Raw genomic sequence first — 20,643 nt, 5'->3', positions numbered from 1 at the left:
CTTAGAACTAATCCAGAAGTGGGATTCCTTTACTCCCTAAAAAAATGAATCTAAATCCAAACTGCACTGACTTAAGCCTGACTTAAGTGCAAGGTTCCTGCTAGGTGGGAATGGGCCCGTTCCAGGTGGGAATGTGCCCCTCCCTGGCACCAGGAATCCACAGGGCTGGGCTCAGGTTTCTTGTGGGTGCAAGAAATTCCAAGAGAAACTCATTTGCAGCATTCCCAGCTCCCCATGTCCATAATTAAAACATGCAAATGAGGGCTACACTTTCCTGTCATGGATAAATAATGATGTTTCCTCACCTCTGGGAGCAGCAGGACGCTGTCTCTGGAGGGCAGCACTGACACTGCACTGACTGAAAGCACTTCCCCATAAAAGGTGCTAAAACTTCATGGAAATTCAAGATTTTATTTCAAAAACAGTCATGAACTTAATAAATTACACAATAATTTCCCTCATTATAAATTCTCCATAAAATATATTTTACAGTTTTTAAAGAAAAACATGGAAAAAAGGAAAAAAAATCTTTCCCAAGTGCTGAGAAGTGTCTTGACTTCGTGTCACGCTGGTGAACGACCCCGCAGCTGCTACAACATCTTGATTTGTTTTCTCAAAACAAAGACCTCAGACAACAAAATAGAATAAAAATCAAAGAGAACACAGAGCTCGAGGACTAGCAGTGTCACCCAACAGCGAGGATAAGCACCATGAGAGGGATTTCAGGTACCCCCAACCTATAAAGTGGCAATCAGTGCAAAGAAACACTTTGGGAGTCAAAAAAAAAAAAACCCAAAACTTCCCTCAGTGGAACCCTGCAGAGGGACTCGGGGGGTTCCCAGAGCACCTCGGAGGGGAGCAGCGCTGCTCTGCTTGTGATTTTGGGGTGGGTGAGAGAGGGGAACGCTCACCCCCTCATTTTTAAAAAGCTCCCGAGTTTAATGTGAATTGTAAACCCCCTTTTTTTCAAGTTTTTCTCACCCTGCTGAGATGTGAGAACTGGGAGGCAGAGTTGGCACCAGCGAAGTGTGTTTGTCTGAGGATCACTCCCTAAAACGATGAAGTGAAAGAAAAGTAACAAGAATTAAAAGAAACAGCCACCAGCTCACACAGCACCAGGTAAGAACCACCTGTAAAGCCTCAGAAGTTGAGTGGAATCAGAATCCTTTGCTTTTGGAAAAACAAAAATCGTGTTTTGTTTATTTGCACTCAAAGAATTAAACACTGAGTGCCCAGAACTGCTGTCCCAGCACTAAGAGGGAACAGTATTCAAAAAGCAAATTATACAAGGAAATACTTAAAGCCATTTTCAGGCAAGATTTGGGTGGGGGAAATAATTAAATTGAATTTTTTTTTTAAAGAAAACTGGCCTTTCCTGTAGCTTAAAAGGCAATTTCAAGACTCTGCTTTTTTCCCAAAAGGTCAAACTGAATGGAAAAGGTGGGTCCTGCACCCAGAAGAACAAAATGTTGTGCTGCTCCAAAGAGCTGCTGTCAGCTCTGCAGTGTCAGGTGGCCTCAGTGAAACCTCTCCCAGCCTCAATCTGCAGCCAGAGCTGGGGATAAGCAGGGGATAACCCCCCCGCTTCCTCCCATCTGTGCTTTTAAATAAGCATCACTTCTTTAAAAAGAGGAGAAATTAAAGAAAATCAAGCCAGGCTGCCACCTTTGACAGAGCTGTCACTGAGCTTTCTCCCAGCTCTGACACCAGGTGTGACAGGGCCACCTCTGTCCCCACTGCCTTTGGGGCAGTGCCAGGGAGGAAAGGCCCAGTGACTATTGGGATTATTAGTCAGTGGGAAAACTGTGCTGCCACCACATTTTGAAGGATTTCAAGAATATGCTGCTGGATTCCCTCATCTGTGTTTCCATAAAGTGAGGGCATGGAATTCTGCTGGGATAAATCCTCAAGGTGCTATGGGATTATGGACACCAGGGCAGAGAGCATGTTGAGAAAAGGCAGATTAATTGATCAAAAAAAAAAAAAAAAAGCAAAATCAAATGATCAATGATCCAGGCCCCCTGCCAGCACCTGCCTGTACATTTTTAATTTGACTCCCTCAGTGATGAGCTCATTAAGCTCTAAGTGCTAAGATCAGCCACGTTAGCACTTTGAAAGCAGCTGATCCCCTTGCATTGCTTTTTTTGTTTTGTTTACAAAGTCAAGTCTTTGAAATTAGATAACAAAAATAAATAATAAAGTCATTCAGGCCTGGGGAAGAAGGAGCTTTTCTCACTCACCTTCTTCACCCAGATTTCTAGCAGACCCCAATCATCCAGACCCACAGCAAATAATTTAAGTGCCACACACTCCCAGTCACTCATATACATAAATATATACACAGATTACATTACAAAGCCTCAAGATTTGCACTGCCAGCATGCAAATCTTTTTTTTTTTTTTTTTCCATGAGAGTTCCTAATACTGACATAGGAAACTGGAATGTGTGAGGCACTCCGTGACAGAGTGCTGGAAATCAAGTAGTGTTGGCTCTCTCAACATCCCCCTGCCAGCGCACACCAAGGAACAGCCTCAGGTCTCACTCTGGGATTTCACACGGTTGGCCAGCTCAGCATTCCTGTGGGGAATCTCCAGTTGGGTGAAAAATCCCCCTGCAGGTGAGCACGGGCTCTGCCTGCAGCTGTCACCGAGCCCCTCACGTGTCCCAGCTGCTGTCCTTGAAGGCGATGTTGACCAGTCTGAGCTCCAGCTCGAAGGCATCTGGCCGGTCCTGCGGGTTGGCCGCCAGCATCTCCTTGATCAGCTGCTTCATGCGAGCGTTCATGGACTTCTTCTTCACGGGGATGAGCAGCTCCATCTTGGGGTTCTCCAGCAGCGCCTCGCCCACGGGCACGATGGCCGTGCCCTGCTTCACGTAACTGCCCAGCAGCTCCTTCTTGGTCTCGGTGTCGATGAAGGTGATCCTCTCCAGCATGGCCCAGATGATGATGCCCAGGGCAAAGATGTCAGCCTTGGCCGTGTAGTGGCCCTCCCACACCTCGGGGGCCATGTAGAAGTCGGTGCCGCAGGCGGTGGACAGGAAACACTTGTTGACGTTGACCGGCTCCTCGGGGTTCTGCCCCGAGGCCGAGCACACCTTGCTGAGCCCAAAATCCGCCACTTTGAGGGTGGGCTCGGGGTCGCTGGCGTCCGCCCTGCCCTGGGAGATGAGGATGTTGTCGGGTTTGAGGTCCCGATGGATGATCTGGTTTTTGTGCAGGAAGGCCAGGGCGCTGCTGAGCTGCAGCATGAAGCTGGTGTTGGTCCTGCGGTTGGGCTTGCGGGACAGCAGGTACTCGTTCATGTCTCCTCCGTCACAGAAATCCATCACAAACCACAGGTAATAAGCACTTTTGGGGTCAAAGGCTATTTCTCCTTTTAATGAGGTTTCTACAAGCTGCAACGAGGAAAAGGAATGTCGTAACTACCTGGTGGGCATGAGAAGGAAAGGATATGATGGAATAATGCATGGAATCAGGATCTCCATGGAGAGGGGAAATGTGGGTTAGTTACACAGAAGGAATTCTTCCCTGTGGGGCCCCGTGAGGCCCCAGCACAGGCTGCCCCTGGATTCCTGCAAGTGTCCAAGGCCAGGCTGGAGCAGCCTGGGACAGAGGAAGGTGTCCCCGCCCATGAGAATGAGATGGGGTTTAAGGTCCCTCCCAACCCAGACCATTCTAGGAGTGTTTGACCCTCCTCTCAACAATCCAGAGAGCAAGATATTGCAACGGGGGAAAGAAAACATTATGCAAATGTTTTTAAGAGAAAAAAAAATTAAATAAAAAATCACAATATATTTGCCAGCCTCCTTATCTTCACTCGTATGGAGCATATCAAGCTCAGGCTCCTGCCCAGAAGCAGAGCTCGACCCTGATAACAGAATTTTTAAAGATACCCAATGGCCATTGCCCTGCCATCTGTCCCAGCTGGACAGTGTCCCACCCCGACAAAGCCTGTCCCACCCACTTTGCCAACAGCTTTTTGGGATAAACAAAGTCTCACAAGTAACTCCACGCAGCTGAGCTTATCCATGAGAGATTTTTAAAGCCTGGTCTCCATTCCTGACACATTAATGAATTCCAGCAAGTTAACACAGGATCCCTGAACTCAGGAGAACACTGATCTGCAGGCACAGCTGAGCACGGAACACCCTTCCCACCGTCATTATCCACATGGTATTTTCAGGAACACAAGTTGAACAGCCAGTTCTTACAGCTGCTTCACACAGAAAGCAAAGTAAAACCTGCAATCACTTCTACTAATCCTGTTGACACAACTGCATTTGCCTCTTCAGCTCCTCTGAGGTGGCTCTGGAAGGAAAGTCCTGCAATTATTAAACCAATGGATGCTAAATCAAACTGGCTTTCAAAAATTAAGGGGTGTGTTAATATCTAGAGAGGCATTTTGAAATGCTTTCATAAAGTGACCTTTTCAAGAAAAAAACCCCAGTAATTTACAGCTATCTTCCCAGACCAATTTAAACAGTAAATCTATTTTAGAGCTAAAAAATGCTTTATTTAGGGTTTGAAGGGTGAGATTAAGGTATCTCAGGAGAGCAGGGAGCCTCCTCTGCCAAGAGGACACCAACAGGAGTCACAGGAGCTGCACTTGCAGACGTTGTGAGAGTACAACACAATCCACCCCCTCACATGTGTGACAGTGGCAAAGCACCAGCAGACAAGGCTGACTCAGGACTCAAACTCTACAGATTTGCTTCAGCTGGCACTGAGAATCTGCCCCAGAGCCCTTCAGGGGTGGGTGACAGCCCCTCCTCAGCCTCCTCACACACAGTAACAGCTCAGCTCTGTAAATTCACCTGGGAGAGGCTGAGCTAAGCCTAGGGGGCTGACTGTCCTCAGTTTAGCCCAGGCTGCTACAAAGCGACCCCTCAGTCAGCTCAGCTCTGCCCTTTGCTCTTCTCCCTGGAGCAGCCAAACAATCCGTGCTGTTTGCCCCTGGCAGGGGCCAGATCCCTGTGCCAGCTGATCCCCAGCACCACCATCCCAGCCAGAGCTGGAAGCTCTTCCCCACCTTGCAGCTCTACCCCAGGGCCTCTGAAGCTCCTCCCTGCACATCTGCCCTCCAGCAGAGTGGCAGCTCCACTGAAACCAGGAAGGTAAGCTCCGACTTCTCCCCCATGAGCTGGCCGGTATTATTTTAGCCTAATCCTTCCATGAAAGCACGTCAGGAACAGCTCCCAAGCCAGAGGGAGTTGGCAAAGCCGAGAATCCTGGTTCTCAGGCTCAGACAGGGCTGTTCACCAACAAAGGGTCCAAGCAGACAGCAGGAATGACAATGAAAACTGAAATAATGAGAGCTGACTAGGGATAACACAGCAAACACTGAGCAGGCTGCTGGCTTTTTAAACCAGAAACACAAATTTCTGCCCAGGGGTGATTTATACTTGGGGCTGCTTCTTGACAAGGGAATTAACTAGATTGTCTTTCAATGTCTTTCCAGAGCTACTTATTCTTCAAACATACACATCTTCAAACTTAAAGGACACTTTCAGAGTGGTATGTATTCCCTTAATTATACCTTTACCACTCTTTGAAGAGATTAATGGTTATTTATTAAAAGATAAAACCAGCTCATGGTGTTCTACCAATTGATTCTTGTTTCTGAAAGAATTTTAAGTGTTGGCTTCCAAGACACTGATTTCCTCTTCCAAGGACACCCAGGATGGAATTCCTCCAAGCTCTGTCCCAGGACAGGAGCGCTCTTTAATCTGCAGCTGCCAAGAACTCCACAGCTTGCACCTCCCCTGGGCTTCACCTGCAGGGCTTCCTCAAATTATCAAAGCAGATTTGCATTAAATACAAATTCTGGAGTCTTTTAGAGCAGCACAGCTTCAAACCCAAGATCCAGGTGATTGTTCCTTTTTTTTTTTTTTTTTTTAAATAAAGATCTCTGTTAAATTCTGGCTGTCAGCAAAGCAAACAATCCCCTGGCCTAACTGAGCACAGCTCAAACCCTGCCCCACCTCCTTCCCCCCAGCTCCACATCGTCACCGATTCCTTCCACCCCGTTCCCTCGGCCTCGTGTACCTGTAAATACAGGGAGGAGCTGGAGCCATGGGACATCTTCTGCACCATGCCATCTTTCTGCAAGATGCACTCCTCCAGGTGAATGACGTTGGGGTGCTGGCTCTTGATACTGCTAAGGGCCCAGAACTCGCGCAGAGCCAGTTCCACGTTCTCGGGAGCGTGGCACCGGATCTTTTTCACAGCCACGCGGGCACAGGTCCTCCTGACGACCGCTTCGTACACCACACCATAACTGCCACGACCAACCTCCCGAATTAGATCGTACTTAGGCTGGCTACTCACCATCTTCAAGAGCAAAGGTTCTGGGGAAGGGGGAAAAACCCACAGAACTAAAACTTAGGCACAGGAACCGGGCTGTATTTTCCCCCCTAGGGGCTGGCGTGGCGGCGCTGGGCCTGCCCAGACCCCGCTGTTAACGGGGGTTCAGTGCTAGAACATTCCAGAAGCGCCTCCATAAACCTGCACCTGTTGCCACGGACCAGGTGAAAGTGAAATTACATCTTTTCCTTAAGATTTCCAACACAGCCCGGCGTGTTCAAGGTGGCAACAATTCAAACCTAGACTGGTATGGTGCCGAGACAGGACTATCGAGAACGCTCCTGCTCCTCTCCCTCAGTGTCTTCCGTGAGCATCTGCAGGAATAACAGGAGGGTGTCATGCTCCCCATCCAGCCTGGAGAGCACGGGAGGTCCCAGCTGAAGCCCCTGGTTGGGCAGTAACAGGTTTTAATTAACTGCCTTTTTGTGGAGGTGACTGCAGGAGCAAATGTTTCTGTTATAATTACGTTGTTTTACTCGGAGAAAAGAAAGCTTCAATCGCTCTGGGTTTATTTTTTGAGGTGACTGATTTTTCACCAAGCCTCCTCCGCATGAGGAATCTACAGCTATGAAAGGTTAAAAAGGATAACTGATTGCAGAAGTTTGCACCCAGCATCTAACTTTCACTTTTGCTCAACAGAGCAAGGACAAAAGTTAAGTTATTGCTCTGAAAGTAAAACAAGAGAGACACACACACACACACAAAAAAAAAAAGAAGGGAAAAAAAAAAAAAAGCCACCAAACCCTGCTGCAGATTTATGACCCTCCCTGCACGCTGCCCTACGAGATTACCAACCAAACACCAGCACCACCTTCACACAACCAAACCAAAACGGGACACTGACTAGAGACAGCAATAAATTAAAATAAAAAAAAAAAAATAAAAGCTTGACTAGCCAAGGATCACTGGTCAAACAGAACGAAACGCAAAACCAAAAGTAAATAAATAAATAAAATCACACTGATAGATGAGAACTACAATAGCTTTAAGCCAGCCAGTGATAAAGGAAATTCTCTTTATGTCAGGCAATAAGGACCACATTGAAACGGCCTGTTATTAGTAGGAAGATTTCAAGTATTTCCACTACTTTAGGCAATATTTTTTTTTTTAAGGAAAAAAAAGGAAAAAAAAAAGAAAAAGAGAGAGAAAAAAGGTATCATCAGTCTCAGGTAATGCTACAGAGATATTTTAACCTTTCAGCAAAGCTGTGCGATGGGCTTTTGCAGTAAGGTTTTGAACCCAGATGTGAGGTGTGTGAGAAACGCATTAGCAGGAGAATCCCTCGGGGCTGGGCCGAGGCTGCACCTGTGGCAGGGCTGCAGCTCCGGCTCAGAGCCTCAACACGGATCCCATGGGCCAACAAGGGCAGGAGCCGCGATTTCCCCAGCGGCCAAACAACTCCGGGGGCAAACATTGCGCTGCGTTCCTCAAACACGGGCACAGCGGGTTCCAAGCGGGCACAAAAGGTGTTCCCGTGTCTGGAGCTGCCACCGCGCCGAGCGCCGGGGGCTGCCCGAGGGCTGCGGGGCCCGGCCGGGAGGACACCGGCCCGGGGCCGCTGCTCGCTCCTACGGGCCCGGGCAGCGCCGCCCGCCGCGTTAACGGCGGTAATTATGGAGTAATAGAAATATAGAAATCATATGGATAATATAAATGCACCCCTCCTGCTCGGGGCCGCCGCAGCGGGCCCCCACCTGCGGTTGTGAAGGGAAGCACCGGCGCACCGCTCGCCTCACAAGGGACGATGCTGGGCCCTGCCCGCCACAGCGGGTATTGAGCCCCCCCCACTCCAAGCTGCAGCGCGGATCCCGCCCCGCTACAACCCCCCCGGGGGCCGGGGAGGATGGGGAGCCGCCCCCGGGCCGAGCCGGGCCGGGAGAAGCCGCGTTACCTCAGCGCCGCCGCCGCCGCCGCCCGGCCGCCATCTTAGGGCTGCGCTCCGCCCTCCCCCCTCCCTCAGCCGCGGCCACGCCCACTCCGGGCACGGCGCGCTGTGATTGGTCATCTGAGGCGGAGGGGCGGGGCGAGCGCGGTGGGCGTTTAATGACAATAATTAATCAATTATTAATCGCCGAAATTTCTGTTTATTAATTAGAAAGGAATTGTTGCCTGTGGGGGTGGGGAGGCACTGGAATAGGGTGCCCAAGAAGCTGTGGCTGCCCCTGGATCCCTGGCAGTGGCTGGACAGGGCTGGGAGCAGCCTGGGACAGTGGAAGGTGTCCCTGCCATGGCAGGGGTGGCACTGGAGGGGCTTTAATGTCCTTCCAAAACAATTCTGGGACTCTGTCATTTATTGCTTGGCTTCCAGAAAAAATCAGCACAGCCCTCGGTTGTGCTCTGGCTTTGTACGACAGTGATGCAAGAGCTGTCGCCCCTCTCTGTTCCCTGTTGTGTGCCATGGTTCCCTTTCCCGTGCAGGCTGCGGGGCTGGAAGTGTCCCCATGGCCAGGAGCTGGGCTCCTGTCACAGCCCTGCTGTCTCCTCAACCACACAGGGACATTTTGGTAGAAACCAGGGCCACCTCCTGCTTAGAGCCCTGCTCAGACCAAGCAGAGGGAGATTCATTTCCGAAGCGGGCTCTCCAGGGTTAATTGGGCAGGATCCCGGGGGTGATCAGTGCCCGGGGTCCTGCCTAAGCTGTCCCAAGCCAATTAGGGGCCAACGAGCCCCTTGTGGGTTGGGAAAGCTGCTTAGGGCATTACAACCCCTCCGTTCCTGTGAATCCCCTTAATCGAGTCCAGAAGCAATTAGTTAATCAATGTCACCCAGGGCAGGGCCAGGTCGTGTTTGGGTCCGGGCAGGGTCCGACCCTCGTGCTGCCCTCCCGGGTGTCCAGCCAGCCCTGTCCTCCTGCCAGCGCCTCGCTGGCAGAGCCCCAAGGGCCGGAACGGGAACGATTTTGCAAGATGTGCCTGGCGGATCCCGGCACGGTCACTCGCTCGACACGTGAGGCAGGGCGGAAGGAGCCCCAGAACATCTGTGGAGACAGGAGGGGGTCAGTGCACCCCGACACTGTGTGCCATACACCTGTGCATCCATTTATCCTGTACCTGTGCATCCATTTATCCATGTACCTGTGCATCCATTTATCCTGTACCTGTGCATCCATTTATCCATACACCTGTACATCCATTTATCCATACACCTGTACATCCATTTATCCATACACCTGTGCATCCATTTATCCTGTACCTGTGCATCCATTTATCCTGTACCTGTGCATCCATTTATCCATACACCTGTGCATCCATTTATCCTGTACCTGTGCATCCATTTATCCTGTACCTGTGCATCCATTTATCCATACACCTGTGCATCCATTTATCCATACACCTGTGCATCCATTTATCCTGTACCTGTGCATCCATTTATCCATACACCTGTGCATCCATTTATCCTGTACCTGTGCATCCATTTATCCTGTACCTGTGCATCCATTTATCCATACACCTGTGCATCCATTTATCCATACACCTGTGCATCCATTTATCCTGTACCTGTGCATCCATTTATCCTGTACCTGTGCATCCATTTATCCATACACCTGTGCACCCATTTATCCTGTACCTGTGCATCCATTTATCCATACACCTGTGCATCCATTTATCCATGTACCTGTGCATCCATTTATCCTGTACCTGTGCATCCATTTATCCATGTACCTGTGCATCCATTTATCCTGTACCTGTGCATCCATTTATCCATACACCTGTACATCCATTTATCCTGTACCTGTGCATCCATTTATCCATACACCTGTGCATCCATTTATCCATACACCTGTGCATCCATTTATCCATGTACCTGTGCATCCATTTATCCTGTACCTGTGCATCCATTTATCCTGTACCTGTGCATCCATTTATCCATGTACCTGTGCATCCATTTATCCTGTACTTGTGCATCCATTTATCCATGTACCTGTGCATCCATTTATCCTGTACCTGTGCATCCATTTATCCATGTACCTGTGCATCCATTTATCCATACACCTGTACATCCATTTATCCATACACCTGTACATCCATTTATCCATACACCTGTGCATCCATTTATCCATACACCTGTGCATCCATTTATCCTGTACCTGTGCATCCATTTATCCATACACCTGTACATCCATTTATCCATACACCTGTACATCCATTTATCCATACACCTGTGCATCCATTTATCCATACACCTGTGCATCCATTTATCCTGTACCTGTGCATCCATTTATCCATGTACCTGTGCATCCATTTATCCATACACCTGTGCATCCATTTATCCATACACCTGTGCATCCATTTATCCTGTACCTGTGCATCCATTTATCCATGTACCTGTGCATCCATTTATCCTGTACCTGTGCATCCATTTATCCATGTACCTGTGCATCCATTTATCCATGTACCTGTGCATCCATTTATCCTGTACTTGTGCATCCATTTATCCATGTACCTGTGCATCCATTTATCCATACACCTGTGCATCCATTTATCCATGTACCTGTGCATCCATTTATCCATACACCTGTGCATCCATTTATCCATACACCTGTGCATCCATTTATCCTGTACCTGTGCATCCATTTATCCATGTACCTGTGCATCCATTTATCCTGTACCTGTACATCCATTTATCCATACACCTGTGCATCCATTTATCCATACACCTGTGCATCCATTTATCCATACACCTGTGCATCCATTTATCCATGTACCTGTGCATCCATTTATCCTGTACTTGTGCATCCATTTATCCATGTACCTGTGCATCCATTTATCCTGTACCTGTGCATCCATTTATCCATACACCTGTACATCCATTTATCCCTGTACCTGTGCATCCATTTATCCATACACCTGTGCATCCATTTATCCATACACCTGTGCATCCATTTATCCATACACCTGTACATCCATTTATCCTGTACTTGTGCATCCCTGTGCACCCACACATGGGCACCCCCTGCACCCCGTCCTGCCCGCAGCCACCCCTGCCCTGTCCCCCCGTGCTGACCCATCTGTGCCAAGGGTAGGGTTACCCTCTGCCGGTGCAGCTGCCCGTGCTGACAGCTCTCCCCGTGGCCAGCACTGGCCTCTGGCCAGTGTCCGGGGCTGTTTTCAGCGAGGTCTGCGCTCACCCTCTGCCCCCTCGGCCGTTTCTGGGTCAGCTTTGGCACCCCAGTGTCGGAGCCAGCTGGGTCACGGCTGGGATGTGCCTGTGGGGAGCGGCCTGAGCAGCCCCCGCTGGGTCTGGGGTGATGGAGGAGCCCCCCATCCCCTGCCTGAGGAGGGGGCACCCTGCTGCATGTGCCAGCCATGGGGGCTGCATCTCCCCAGAGCTGCCTCTGCCCTCCAAGCACACAGGGAGCCGCAGGCGAGGCGTTTGCACCCCAAAAATAACCATGTTTTAGGTGGGGAAAGGGACAAACTGTATGATCCTACTCCCTGCTGCAGCTGGCCCAGCTCAGCCTGGTTTCTGGAAGCACCACAATGTCCCCATGCCCACAGGGCTGCTGTGTGCCCCTCCTCGCCCCCGCCCTGGCGCTGTTTTGGGGTCCGTGCTGCTCTCAGGGTGTGCAGCGGGGTTCTGTTTACACCTCCAGTCTGGACACGTCCACGGCACGGGCGGGCAGCACCTCCTGGACAGCCTGTGCCCGTCTTGTTTACCGGCCCTTCCCGATGGTTCAGCACCGTGTGACAGGTGCTGTCCCCCGAAACCCGACACCGAGTGTCGCGATCCGCGTGACAGGCGGCGATTTATAAATAGCGGGGCGAGGGGCGCCGGCAGCGAGAGCGCTGAGAGGAGAGCACCGAGGAGCCCATGGATTTCCAAGCCGGTATCCTGCAGGATGGCAGCCCCATGGAGAGCCTGGAGAAGCAGCTGATCTGCCCCATCTGCCTGGAGATGTTCAGCAAGCCGGTGGTGATCCTGCCCTGCCAGCACAACCTCTGCCGCAAGTGCGCCAACGACGTCTTCCAGGTGAGGATCCCCCTCCCCACGCCCAGGCTGGGGGGCACCGGGATATTGTGGGGACACCGATGGAGCCCCCGATGTTCATCTTGCCCTCCCAGGCTGCCAACCCGTACTGGCAGAGCCGGGGCAGTTTGATTTCGGGGGGCCGGTTCCGGTGCCCTTCGTGCCGCCACGAGGTGCTGCTGGATCGCCACGGAGTCTACGGGCTGCAGAGGAACCTGCTGGTGGAGAACATCATCGATATCTACAAGCAGGAGTGCTCCAGGTGGGCTCAGGCGGCCGTGGATGGGGGGGACATGGGGATATGGGGACATTGGGACACGGGGGTGGCCCCCTGCCATGCCCCAGCACCAGCACTGAGACCCCAAGGGATCACACCTGGGGGTTCTTCTGCTCAGTGATCCCAAATTCAAACCTTTTCCTGACTCAAATCTTCCTCCCTCCACCAAAATCCTCCTCCTGCTACTCAAAACTTCCTCCTCCAACCCGTTCTCCCCCTCTGCCCAGAGCAGTTTGTGCCTCTGGCTGTCCCTGGAGGGGTGGTGGCAGCTGGGGACGTCCTGCTGCCCCCCGAGTGCTCTTTCTGGAACATTCTGTGGGAGATAAGAGGTGTGGGGAGCGAATCCAGGCTCTGCTCGTGACAACAGGCACTGAGGCTGATAAGGGGCAGAGGGACAGTTTGGGGGGGCTCCAGTGGGTACAATCATGAAGCTGGGGGGTGGGGACAGAGGGGACACAGGCTCTCGAGGCAGAGCAGTGGCCCCGGCCAAATTCCCCTGTAAATATTGTGTGAGAGCCATGGGGACGGGGACGATGGCACGTGGCAGGTGTCCGGTGCTGCCGGGGGGGCCGGGGGGGTCTGTCCCTGTTTCAGAGCTTGTCCCCATGTCCCTCCTTGCTGTGGATGGGACAACTGAGCTGCACCCCCTGTCTGGGACCCCCCGGGGGTTTCTGGGTGTCCCCATCCCGGTCACACGATGGGTGACAATAAATCCGGGCAGCTCAAGGCTAAAATTAGGCACTGGTGCAGCGCCTCTGGATCGCAGCCCCCCCTGTCCCCAGTGCCACCCGCTGCCATGCCCAGCCACGGTGGCTTCAGCTGGGACCTACTGGGGTTTCCAGAGGCAAAGGTGGCTCCCAAAGGAACAGCAGTGGGATTGTGTCAGGATCCGGCCCCTTTTCTTCCAGAATCTCTTGATTTTGGGGTGGCGGTGGGGCCGTCACCGCGGTGGCAGGGGTGTCCCTGCAGCGGTGGTGTGGATGTCACCGTGGTGTCACCACGGCCGTGCCGTCCTCTCCAGCAGGCCGCTGAAAAAGGGGGAACACCCCAAGTGCAAGGAGCACGAGGACGAGCGGATCAACATCTACTGCGTCACCTGCGAGGTCCCCACCTGCTCCATGTGCAAAGTCTTCGGTGCCCACAAGGACTGCGAGGTGGCCCCTCTGGAAAGCGTCTTCCAGGGCCAGAAGGTGCCGTGGAGGGGGGGACCCGGGGGGGCTGCGGGGGACACGGCGATGCGCCGAGCCAGGACAGTCACAAATAACAGCGGCACTGCTCACGGGGTATTAATAGCCCCGGGTGACTGCCCAGGCTATATTTAGAGCTGGTGAGGGATGAGAGGGAGCAGAGCTGGGGATGAGCAGTGCCCAGCCCGTCGCCGTGTTGGGATGGGAGAAGTTCCTCTCTCCACACCAGTTAAAACTTCTTCTCTGTGTCCCCCACCAGACTGAGCTGAACAACTGCATCTCCATGCTCGTGGCGGGGAATGATCGGATCCAGACCATCATCTCCCAGCTGGAGGACTCCTGCCAGAGCACCGAGGTGAGGAAAGGGGGAAAAGGAGACCCCCCCAAAAAAACCCGGGGGTGAACCCTGAGCCGGGCATGGCCATGGGGCAGAGAAGCCTTTGGGTGCTGCAGGCTCCGGGGGGACACAGAGGTGGCATCGCTTGTCCCTTGTCCCCGCAGGAGAACAGCGAGGCGGCCAAGAGGGAGCTGTGCGCTCGCTTTGACGCCCTGGCAGCGCTGCTGGAGGAGAAGAAGGCGGAGCTGCTGCAGCGCATCTCCCAGGAGCAGGCGGACAAGACCGCCTTCATCCAGAGCCTCATCTGCCAGTACAAGGAGCAGCTTGAGAAGTCGAGCAGGCTGGTGGAGACAGCCATCCAGGCAGCCGAGGAGACGGGGGGAGCCGCCTTCCTCATGGTGAGACCCCCAAAGCTGTCCCCCCCCCCTCCCCGCTGGGGCTCCCAGTGCTGGGCACGACCTGGTGGCTGCTGTGGCTTCGCTCACCTCCTCCTTCCTCTTCTCCTCCTCCTCCTTCCCCTTCTCTCTCTCTCTCCACAGAACGCCAAGCAGCTCATAAAAACGTAAGTGCTCAAACTGGGGCAATCTCCACCATCCAAACCCCGCGGGCTTGGTGGGTGGGGGATGCCCTGACCCGCTGCCCTGGTGCCCCACTGTCCCCAGCCCAGCGAGGGGACAGGGACACACACACACACACACACACACACACACCTCTCCGTGCTCTCCCTGCCCAGGATTGTGGAGGCCTCCAAGGGTGGTCGCCTGGACAAGATCGAGCAGGGCTACGAGAGCATGGACGCCTTCTCCGTGAGCCTGGACCACCTCACCGAGGCCGTCCACGCCTTGGACTTCGACCCCGGTAATTCAGCCCCCAGTGCCCCTTTACCGACTCCCACCCTGCCGGTGACACCCGTTGCTTTTCCCGGTGGCTCCCAGTGACCTTTGGCCTCTTGTTTGCAGCAGAGGAAGATGAGGAATACTTCGATGGCGAGGAAGAAGAGGTGGAAGAGAACGCAGCGCCCGAGAGGACAGCGATGGGTAAGGCTGAATCCACCTCCCCAGGAGCCTCCAGCACCCATGGGGGAGCTTTGGGGGTTTGGACACTCCTTCATCTCCTCATCCTCTCCCTCGGCAGCTTCCCTGTAGCCACAGCAACGTTGCCGGCGAGGGAGAAACGCCCCCGGGCACAGGATGTCCGGCGACGGATTTGGGATGCAGGGGGGACACACGGCAGGGACCTGGCGAGCCGGCTCCTGCTCCAGCACAGGACACTTTTCTATACGGGTGCAAATAGGATAATTCCGCACGTTTTATAATTCCCTTGTTTTGTATATAATTGTCACGGATTTGAAATTGGTGTATTTTGTAAAGAAAACTGCTGCTGCTGCTGCTTTGGGTGGTTATTTTCTTCCTCGCCTCTCGCTCTCGGCTCGTCAGCCCCGCGGTGGGCACCGGGGATGGGTTTGTCGGGCTGGTGCCATCAGGGTGTCCCTGGCAGCTCCCGGCGTGGCAGAGGGACACCTCTTAATTTCCAGCCTCATTAGCACCTCTGGCAGCGCTGGCAGCCGCTCCTGGCCGGCTGCCCGGGATGTGACAGGTCGGCACCGGGCAGGATTTATCTCCTGGGGATGGAATGCCCTGTCCAGAGCTTGCCCTGGGCTGGAGATGTGGCACGGGGAGGCTGAGGATGCTCCAGGCTGGGCCAGCCCCCGAAATGGGGATGATCTTGGCATGGAGCTGCTGGTTTGCTGCTGACCGAGCTCAAAAATACACCTCGGATGAAAAAAAATGCACCATAAATACAAATATACATCCTAAACGCTAAAGTACCCCATAAATGCTTTTCTCCTGCAAAAACATAAGCGGGGGCCGAGGGGGGAAACTGAGGCAGCGCCCAGGGCTGAGCCACAAGTGCAATTAGCCCCAGAGTAATTAAGGATGGGGGGACAGGAGCCCCTGCTGTGGAGGGGGGTCCGGGCTTATCCATCACATGTCTGGATCTCAACTGGGGGGTTCCGAGGGCTCCCCAAAGCGGGGAGGGGGGCGGGGATCACCCCGTGCCTTTGGAGGGGACATGGGGATGCTCCATCCCCCTCTGCCTCGGGGGCTGCACCCAGCCCGGGTGTGCGGCTCCTGTGGAACGCTCTGGGGGGGTTCCAGAACAATCCCCCCCACCCCAGCAGCCCCCCGGGTGGCGGCCCAGGGGGCCCAGGCCGGGGCAGGCTCCGCGGGCGCTTTGCAGCCGGCTTGGCCGTCCCTCCTCCAGCCGGGATTTGCACACGAATCCCGGCTCTTCACACGAGCCGAGGCCACCGGCTGCCACCAGCGCCGGCCACACGCCGGGGTGACCGCGCCGAGCCCCCCCGAGCCGCAGGAGGATGGCAGCCGGCGACGAGAAGCGGCACCTCCTGAGCGAGGGCACAGGCGGGTACGGGGGTGCCCGGGGGGGGATGGGGGTCCCCTCTTCGCTGTGCGGCCCCCGAGTGGGGTCTGGCCGGAGAAAGGGCTGGGGGGAGCATTCGGGGTCCCCCAGAGTCCCCCCCAGCCCCAAGCAGCGCTTTGGGCGGCAGGTCCTGTGCGGGGGCCGTGCGGGGACAGGCGGCAGCCCTGGAGCTGGGGACACGGCGTGGCCAGCACTGCCACACGCGGGGGACCCACGGCCACCCCGGCCAGCAGCAGCGGGCACGCAGGAAGCTCTACCTGGCCGCTGCCATCTGCCTCTTCTTCATGGTGGGGGAAGCCGTGGGTGAGTGCCGGGGGTCCCTGGGGGTGGTCCCAGTGGGGTCACCCCGAGGGGCTGTGCAGAGCCCCCCTTGTCCTGATTCCCTGCTGTGGGTGCCCTGTTGGCTTTCTGGGGGTCAGAACACCCCGTGGGACCCCACTGTGGCACAGGGTGAGCTGATCTGAGCGCAGCTCAGGGAAAGACCCCTGCCATGTCCCCCTGATGTCCCCCCGATGTCCCCCCATGTCCCCCGATGTCCCCCCCATGTCCTCCGATGTCCCCCCGATGTCCCCTGATGTCCCCTGATGTCCCCCCATGTCCCCCCATGTCCCCCCGATGTCCTCCGATGTCCCCCCGATGTCCCCTGATGTCCCCTGATGTCCCCCCGATGTCCCCCCGATGTCCTCCGATGTCCCCCCGATGTCCCCTGATGTCCCCCCGATGTCCTCCGATGTCCCCCCGATGTCCCCTGATGTCCCCTGATGTCCCCTGATGTCCCCCCATGTCCCCCCGATGTCCCCCCATGTCCCCCGATGTCCCCCCGATGTCCCCCCATGTCCCCCCGATGTCCCCTGATGTCCCCCCATGTCCCCCCATGTCCCCCCGATGTCCCCCCGATGTCCCCCCGATGTCCCCCCATGTCCTCCGATGTCCCCCCGATGTCCTCCGATGTCCCCCCGATGTCCCCTGATGTCCCCTGATGTCCCCTGATGTCCCCTGATGTCCCCCCGATGTCCCCTGATGTCCCCCCATGTCCCCCCGATGTCCCCCCATGTCCCCTCGATGTCCCCCCATGTCCCCCCGATGTCCCCCCATGTCCCCTGATGTCCCCTGATGTCCCCCCATGTCCCCCCGATGTCCCCCCATGTCCCCCCGATGTCCCCTCGATGTCCCCCGATGTCCCCCCATGTCCCCCCGATGTCCCCCCGATGTCCCCTGATGTCCCCTGATGTCCCCCCATGTCCCCCCGATGTCCTCCGATGTCCCCCCGATGTCCCCTGATGTCCCCTGATGTCCCCCCATGTCCCCCCGATGTCCCCCCATGTCCCCCCGATGTCCCCCCACGTCCCCCCATGTCCCCCCATGTCCCCCTGATGTCCCCCCATGTCCCCCCGATGTCCCCTGATGTCCCCCGATGTCCCCCCGATGTCCCCCCATGTCCCCCCATGTCCCCCCATGTCCCCCCGATGTCCCCCGATGTCCCCCCATGTCCCCTCGATGTCCCGTGTCCGCAGGCGGGTACCTGGCACACAGCCTGGCCATCCTGACGGACGCTGCCCACCTCCTGACGGATTTTGCCAGCATCATGATCAGCCTCTTCTCGCTCTGGGTGTCCTCACGCCCCCCCACCAAAACCATGAATTTCGGGTGGCACCGGGCAGGTAACGCGGGGCAGCGCCCTGGGGATGCCACCAGAGCATCCCCCGCGCGGACCACGGGGTTTTGGGGTGCCCTGAGGGGCCTGGGGAGCCCCGGCAAAGTCCTGGCACCACCAGCAAAGCAAGGCAGGGCGCTGCCAGCCCTGTGCAAGGAACATCCCCGGGGGTGAGCGCCGGGGGCTCTCGCTGTGCCCAAACACAGCCGGGGAGCCCGGAACGGTGCTGGGGATGGCCCGGCAGTGAAGCAGCAATGTGTGTGTGGGGGTCTCTCCGCAGAGATCCTGGGGGCTCTGCTCTCCGTGCTCTCCATCTGGGTGGTGACGGGGGTCCTGGTCTACCTGGGGGCCCAGCGCCTGCTCTGGGGTGACTACGACATCGAGGGTGGGGTCATGCTCATCACCTCGGCCTGCGCCGTGGCCGTCAACATCGTGTACGTACGGCCACATCAGCCCTGTCCCACCCCGGGCTGTCCCCTCCCTGAGCCCGGCGGGCCCCGGGGTGGCAGCGGTGCCCTGCCCGCAGGATGGGGGTGGCCCTGCACCAGCCGGGGCACGGCCACAGCCACGGGGCAGGCGGCGAGCAGCCCAACGCCAGCGTCCGCGCCGCCTTCGTGCATGTGCTGGGGGATCTGCTGCAGAGCGTCGGAGTCCTCATCGCCTCCTACATCATCTTCTTCAAGGTCTGGGTGCTGCTGGGGACACGGGGACAGCGGCTCCTGGGCCGGACTGTGTGCCCGCCCTGCTGGTCCCGATGGGGATTTGGGGTGAGGGGACGGTGCCGGGGGGGGTCTCACCCCCTGCCACCCCCTCCAGCCCGAGTACAAGTACGTGGATCCCATCTGCACCTTCCTCTTCTCCGCGCTGGTGCTGGGCACGACGCTGACCATCCTCCGTGATGTCCTCCTGGTCCTCATGGAGGGTAGGGACCCCCGAGGGGAGGGGGGGTCGCCCGGGGGTCCCGTCCCTGCAGCTCCCGCGGCTCTGCCCCCTCAGGGACCCCCAAAGGGATGGATTTCAACGCGGTGCGGGAGACGCTGCTGGCGGTGCGGGGCGTGGAGGCCGTGCACAGCCTGCACATCTGGGCGCTGACAGCGGCACAGCCACTGCTCTCGGTGCACATCGCCATCAGTGAGTGTCACCGGGGGGGGACAGGGGCTCAGAGCCATCCGTGAGTGTCACCAGAGGGGGACAGGGGGACCCAGAGCTGCTGCTCTCGGTGCACATCGCCATCAGTGAGTGTCACCGGGGGGGACAGGGGCTCAGAGCCACTGCTCTCGGTGCACATCGCCATCAGTGAGTGTCACCGGGGGGGACAGGGGCTCAGAGCCATCAGTGAGTGTCACCGGGGGGGGACAGGGGCTCAGAGCCATCAGTGAGTGTCACCAGAGGGGGACAGGGGCTCAGAGCCACTGCTCTCGGTGCACATCGCCATCAGTGAGTGTCACCGGGGGGGGGGGACAGGGGCTCAGAGCCATCCGTGAGTGTCACCGGGGGGGACAGGGGCTCAGAGCCACTGCTCTCGGTGCACATCGCCATCAGTGAGTGTCACCAGGGGGGACAGGGGCTCAGAGCCATCAGTGAGTGTCACAGGGCGGGGGACAGGGGCTCAGAGCCATCAGTGAGTGTCACCGGGGGGGACAGGGGCTCAGAGCCATCAGTGAGTGTCACCAGAGGGGGACAGGGGGATCAGAGCCATCCGTGAGTGTCACCAGAGGGGGACAGGGGCTCAGAGCCATCAGTGAGTGTCACCAGAGGGGGACAGGGGCTCAGAGCCATCAGTGAGTGTCACCAGGGGAGGGACAGGGGGACCCAGAGCTGCTGCTCTCGGTGCACATCGCCATCAGTGAGTGTCACCGGGGGGGACAGGGGCTCAGAGCCATCCGTGAGTGTCACCGGGGGAGGAACAGGGGGACCCAGAGCCATCAGTGAGTGTCACCGGGGGAGGGACAGGGGCTCAGAGCCACTCTGGGTGTACAGTGAGTGTCACCAGAGGGGTACAGGGGGGCTCAGAGCTGCTCTGGGTGCACATCGCCATCAGTGAGTGTCACAGTGTTGGGCGGGGAGGGTCGGGGTCCCCCCCAGCCCGACATCCCCGGGTTTTCCCCCCGCAGACGCGGCTGCCAGCGCGCAGGAGGTGCTGGAGGAGGCCAGCTCCCGGCTGCAGGGCGCTTTCCGATTCCACACCACCACCATCCAGGTGGAGAGCTACTCCGAGGAGATGCGGGACTGCCGGGAATGCCAGCCCCCCCGCGACTGACTCCCCGGAGTCCCTTCTCGTGTGTGGAAAATAAAGCGGAGCACACGGGGGTGTGTGGGGGGATGTTGGGTCTGGGTGTTATCGCCGCTATCTGTCGGAGCCAAGGACAGACGCGGGGCTGTGGCAGCCTGAGAGTGGCTGTTGGAGGCCACTT

The 20,643-nt window shown here is 56.3% G+C and overlaps 3 protein-coding genes across 8 annotated transcripts; 2 read left to right on the top strand and 1 right to left on the bottom strand.

The window, feature by feature from the left end:
* Window positions 1–395: 395 nt before the first annotated feature.
* Window positions 396–8,344, bottom strand: PDIK1L (PDLIM1 interacting kinase 1 like). 4 transcript variants are annotated; one of them, XM_023941144.2, is made up of 3 exons: window positions 8,257–8,344; window positions 6,048–6,349; window positions 396–3,397 (listed from the first exon to the last, which is right to left on the bottom strand). In XM_023941144.2, exons 2-3 carry the CDS (start codon window positions 6,330–6,332, stop codon window positions 2,657–2,659), a joined length of 1,026 nt encoding a protein of 341 aa, XP_023796912.1. In that variant the 5' UTR covers window positions 6,333–6,349; window positions 8,257–8,344; the 3' UTR covers window positions 396–2,656. The 4 variants fall into 4 exon arrangements, with proteins under 4 accessions (XP_023796912.1, XP_023796908.1, XP_023796909.1 ...); XM_023941140.2 differs by having other exon boundaries at window positions 6,048–7,451; window positions 8,257–8,340; XM_023941141.2 differs by having other exon boundaries at window positions 6,048–7,448; window positions 8,257–8,340.
* A 3,783-nt stretch (window positions 8,345–12,127) lies between these two features.
* On the top strand, window positions 12,128–15,520 carry TRIM63 (tripartite motif containing 63). 3 transcript variants are annotated; one of them, XM_023941146.2, is made up of 9 exons: window positions 12,128–12,335; window positions 12,428–12,594; window positions 13,634–13,799; window positions 14,056–14,151; window positions 14,298–14,531; window positions 14,673–14,695; window positions 14,867–14,991; window positions 15,093–15,170; window positions 15,268–15,520. In XM_023941146.2, the coding sequence occupies exons 1-9, from the start codon at window positions 12,177–12,179 to the stop codon at window positions 15,276–15,278; spliced, it is 1,059 nt and encodes a 352-aa protein (XP_023796914.1). In that variant the 5' UTR covers window positions 12,128–12,176; the 3' UTR covers window positions 15,279–15,520. The 3 variants fall into 3 exon arrangements, with proteins under 3 accessions (XP_023796914.1, XP_023796915.1, XP_023796913.1); XM_023941147.2 differs by having other exon boundaries at window positions 13,631–13,799; window positions 15,096–15,170; XM_023941145.2 differs by having other exon boundaries at window positions 13,631–13,799.
* Window positions 15,521–16,432: 912 nt separating this feature from the next.
* Window positions 16,433–20,552, top strand: SLC30A2 (solute carrier family 30 member 2). The gene is made up of 8 exons (XM_086863369.1): window positions 16,433–16,560; window positions 16,703–16,878; window positions 18,090–18,236; window positions 18,510–18,663; window positions 18,756–18,912; window positions 19,046–19,151; window positions 19,226–19,360; window positions 20,344–20,552. The coding sequence occupies exons 1-8, from the start codon at window positions 16,511–16,513 to the stop codon at window positions 20,487–20,489; spliced, it is 1,071 nt and encodes a 356-aa protein (XP_086719495.1). The 5' UTR covers window positions 16,433–16,510; the 3' UTR covers window positions 20,490–20,552.
* The last annotated feature ends 91 nt before the right edge of the window (window positions 20,553–20,643 follow it).

The sequence above is a fragment of the Cyanistes caeruleus genome, chromosome 26 (assembly GCF_971803275.1).
Source record: "Cyanistes caeruleus chromosome 26, bCyaCae1.hap1.1, whole genome shotgun sequence".
In the NCBI taxonomy this organism is placed as follows: Eukaryota; Metazoa; Chordata; class Aves; order Passeriformes; family Paridae; genus Cyanistes; species Cyanistes caeruleus.
The sequence above is the reverse complement of the archived record's forward strand: the minus strand, read 5'-3'. Positions and strand labels throughout refer to the sequence as shown.

Bases quoted from the DNA above. Each gene is read 5' to 3' on its own strand.
- PDIK1L (XM_023941144.2), bottom strand. From the start codon at position 6,332: ATGGTGAGTAGCCAGCCTAAGTACGATCTAATTCGGGAGGTTGGTCGT. The intron at 3,398-6,047 runs GTACACGAGGCC...TCCTCGTTGCAG, and splicing joins GCTCCTCCCTGTATTTACAG to CTTGTAGAAACCTCATTAAA.
- TRIM63 (XM_023941145.2), top strand. From the start codon at position 12,177: ATGGATTTCCAAGCCGGTATCCTGCAGGATGGCAGCCCCATGGAGAGC. The intron at 12,336-12,427 runs GTGAGGATCCCC...TTGCCCTCCCAG, and splicing joins GCGCCAACGACGTCTTCCAG to GCTGCCAACCCGTACTGGCA. The intron at 14,532-14,672 runs GTGAGACCCCCA...CTCTCTCCACAG, and splicing joins GGGGAGCCGCCTTCCTCATG to AACGCCAAGCAGCTCATAAA.
- SLC30A2 (XM_086863369.1), top strand. From the start codon at position 16,511: ATGGCAGCCGGCGACGAGAAGCGGCACCTCCTGAGCGAGGGCACAGGC. The intron at 16,561-16,702 runs GTACGGGGGTGC...TTTGGGCGGCAG, and splicing joins CTGAGCGAGGGCACAGGCGG to GTCCTGTGCGGGGGCCGTGC. The intron at 18,237-18,509 runs GTAACGCGGGGC...GTCTCTCCGCAG, and splicing joins TTTCGGGTGGCACCGGGCAG to AGATCCTGGGGGCTCTGCTC.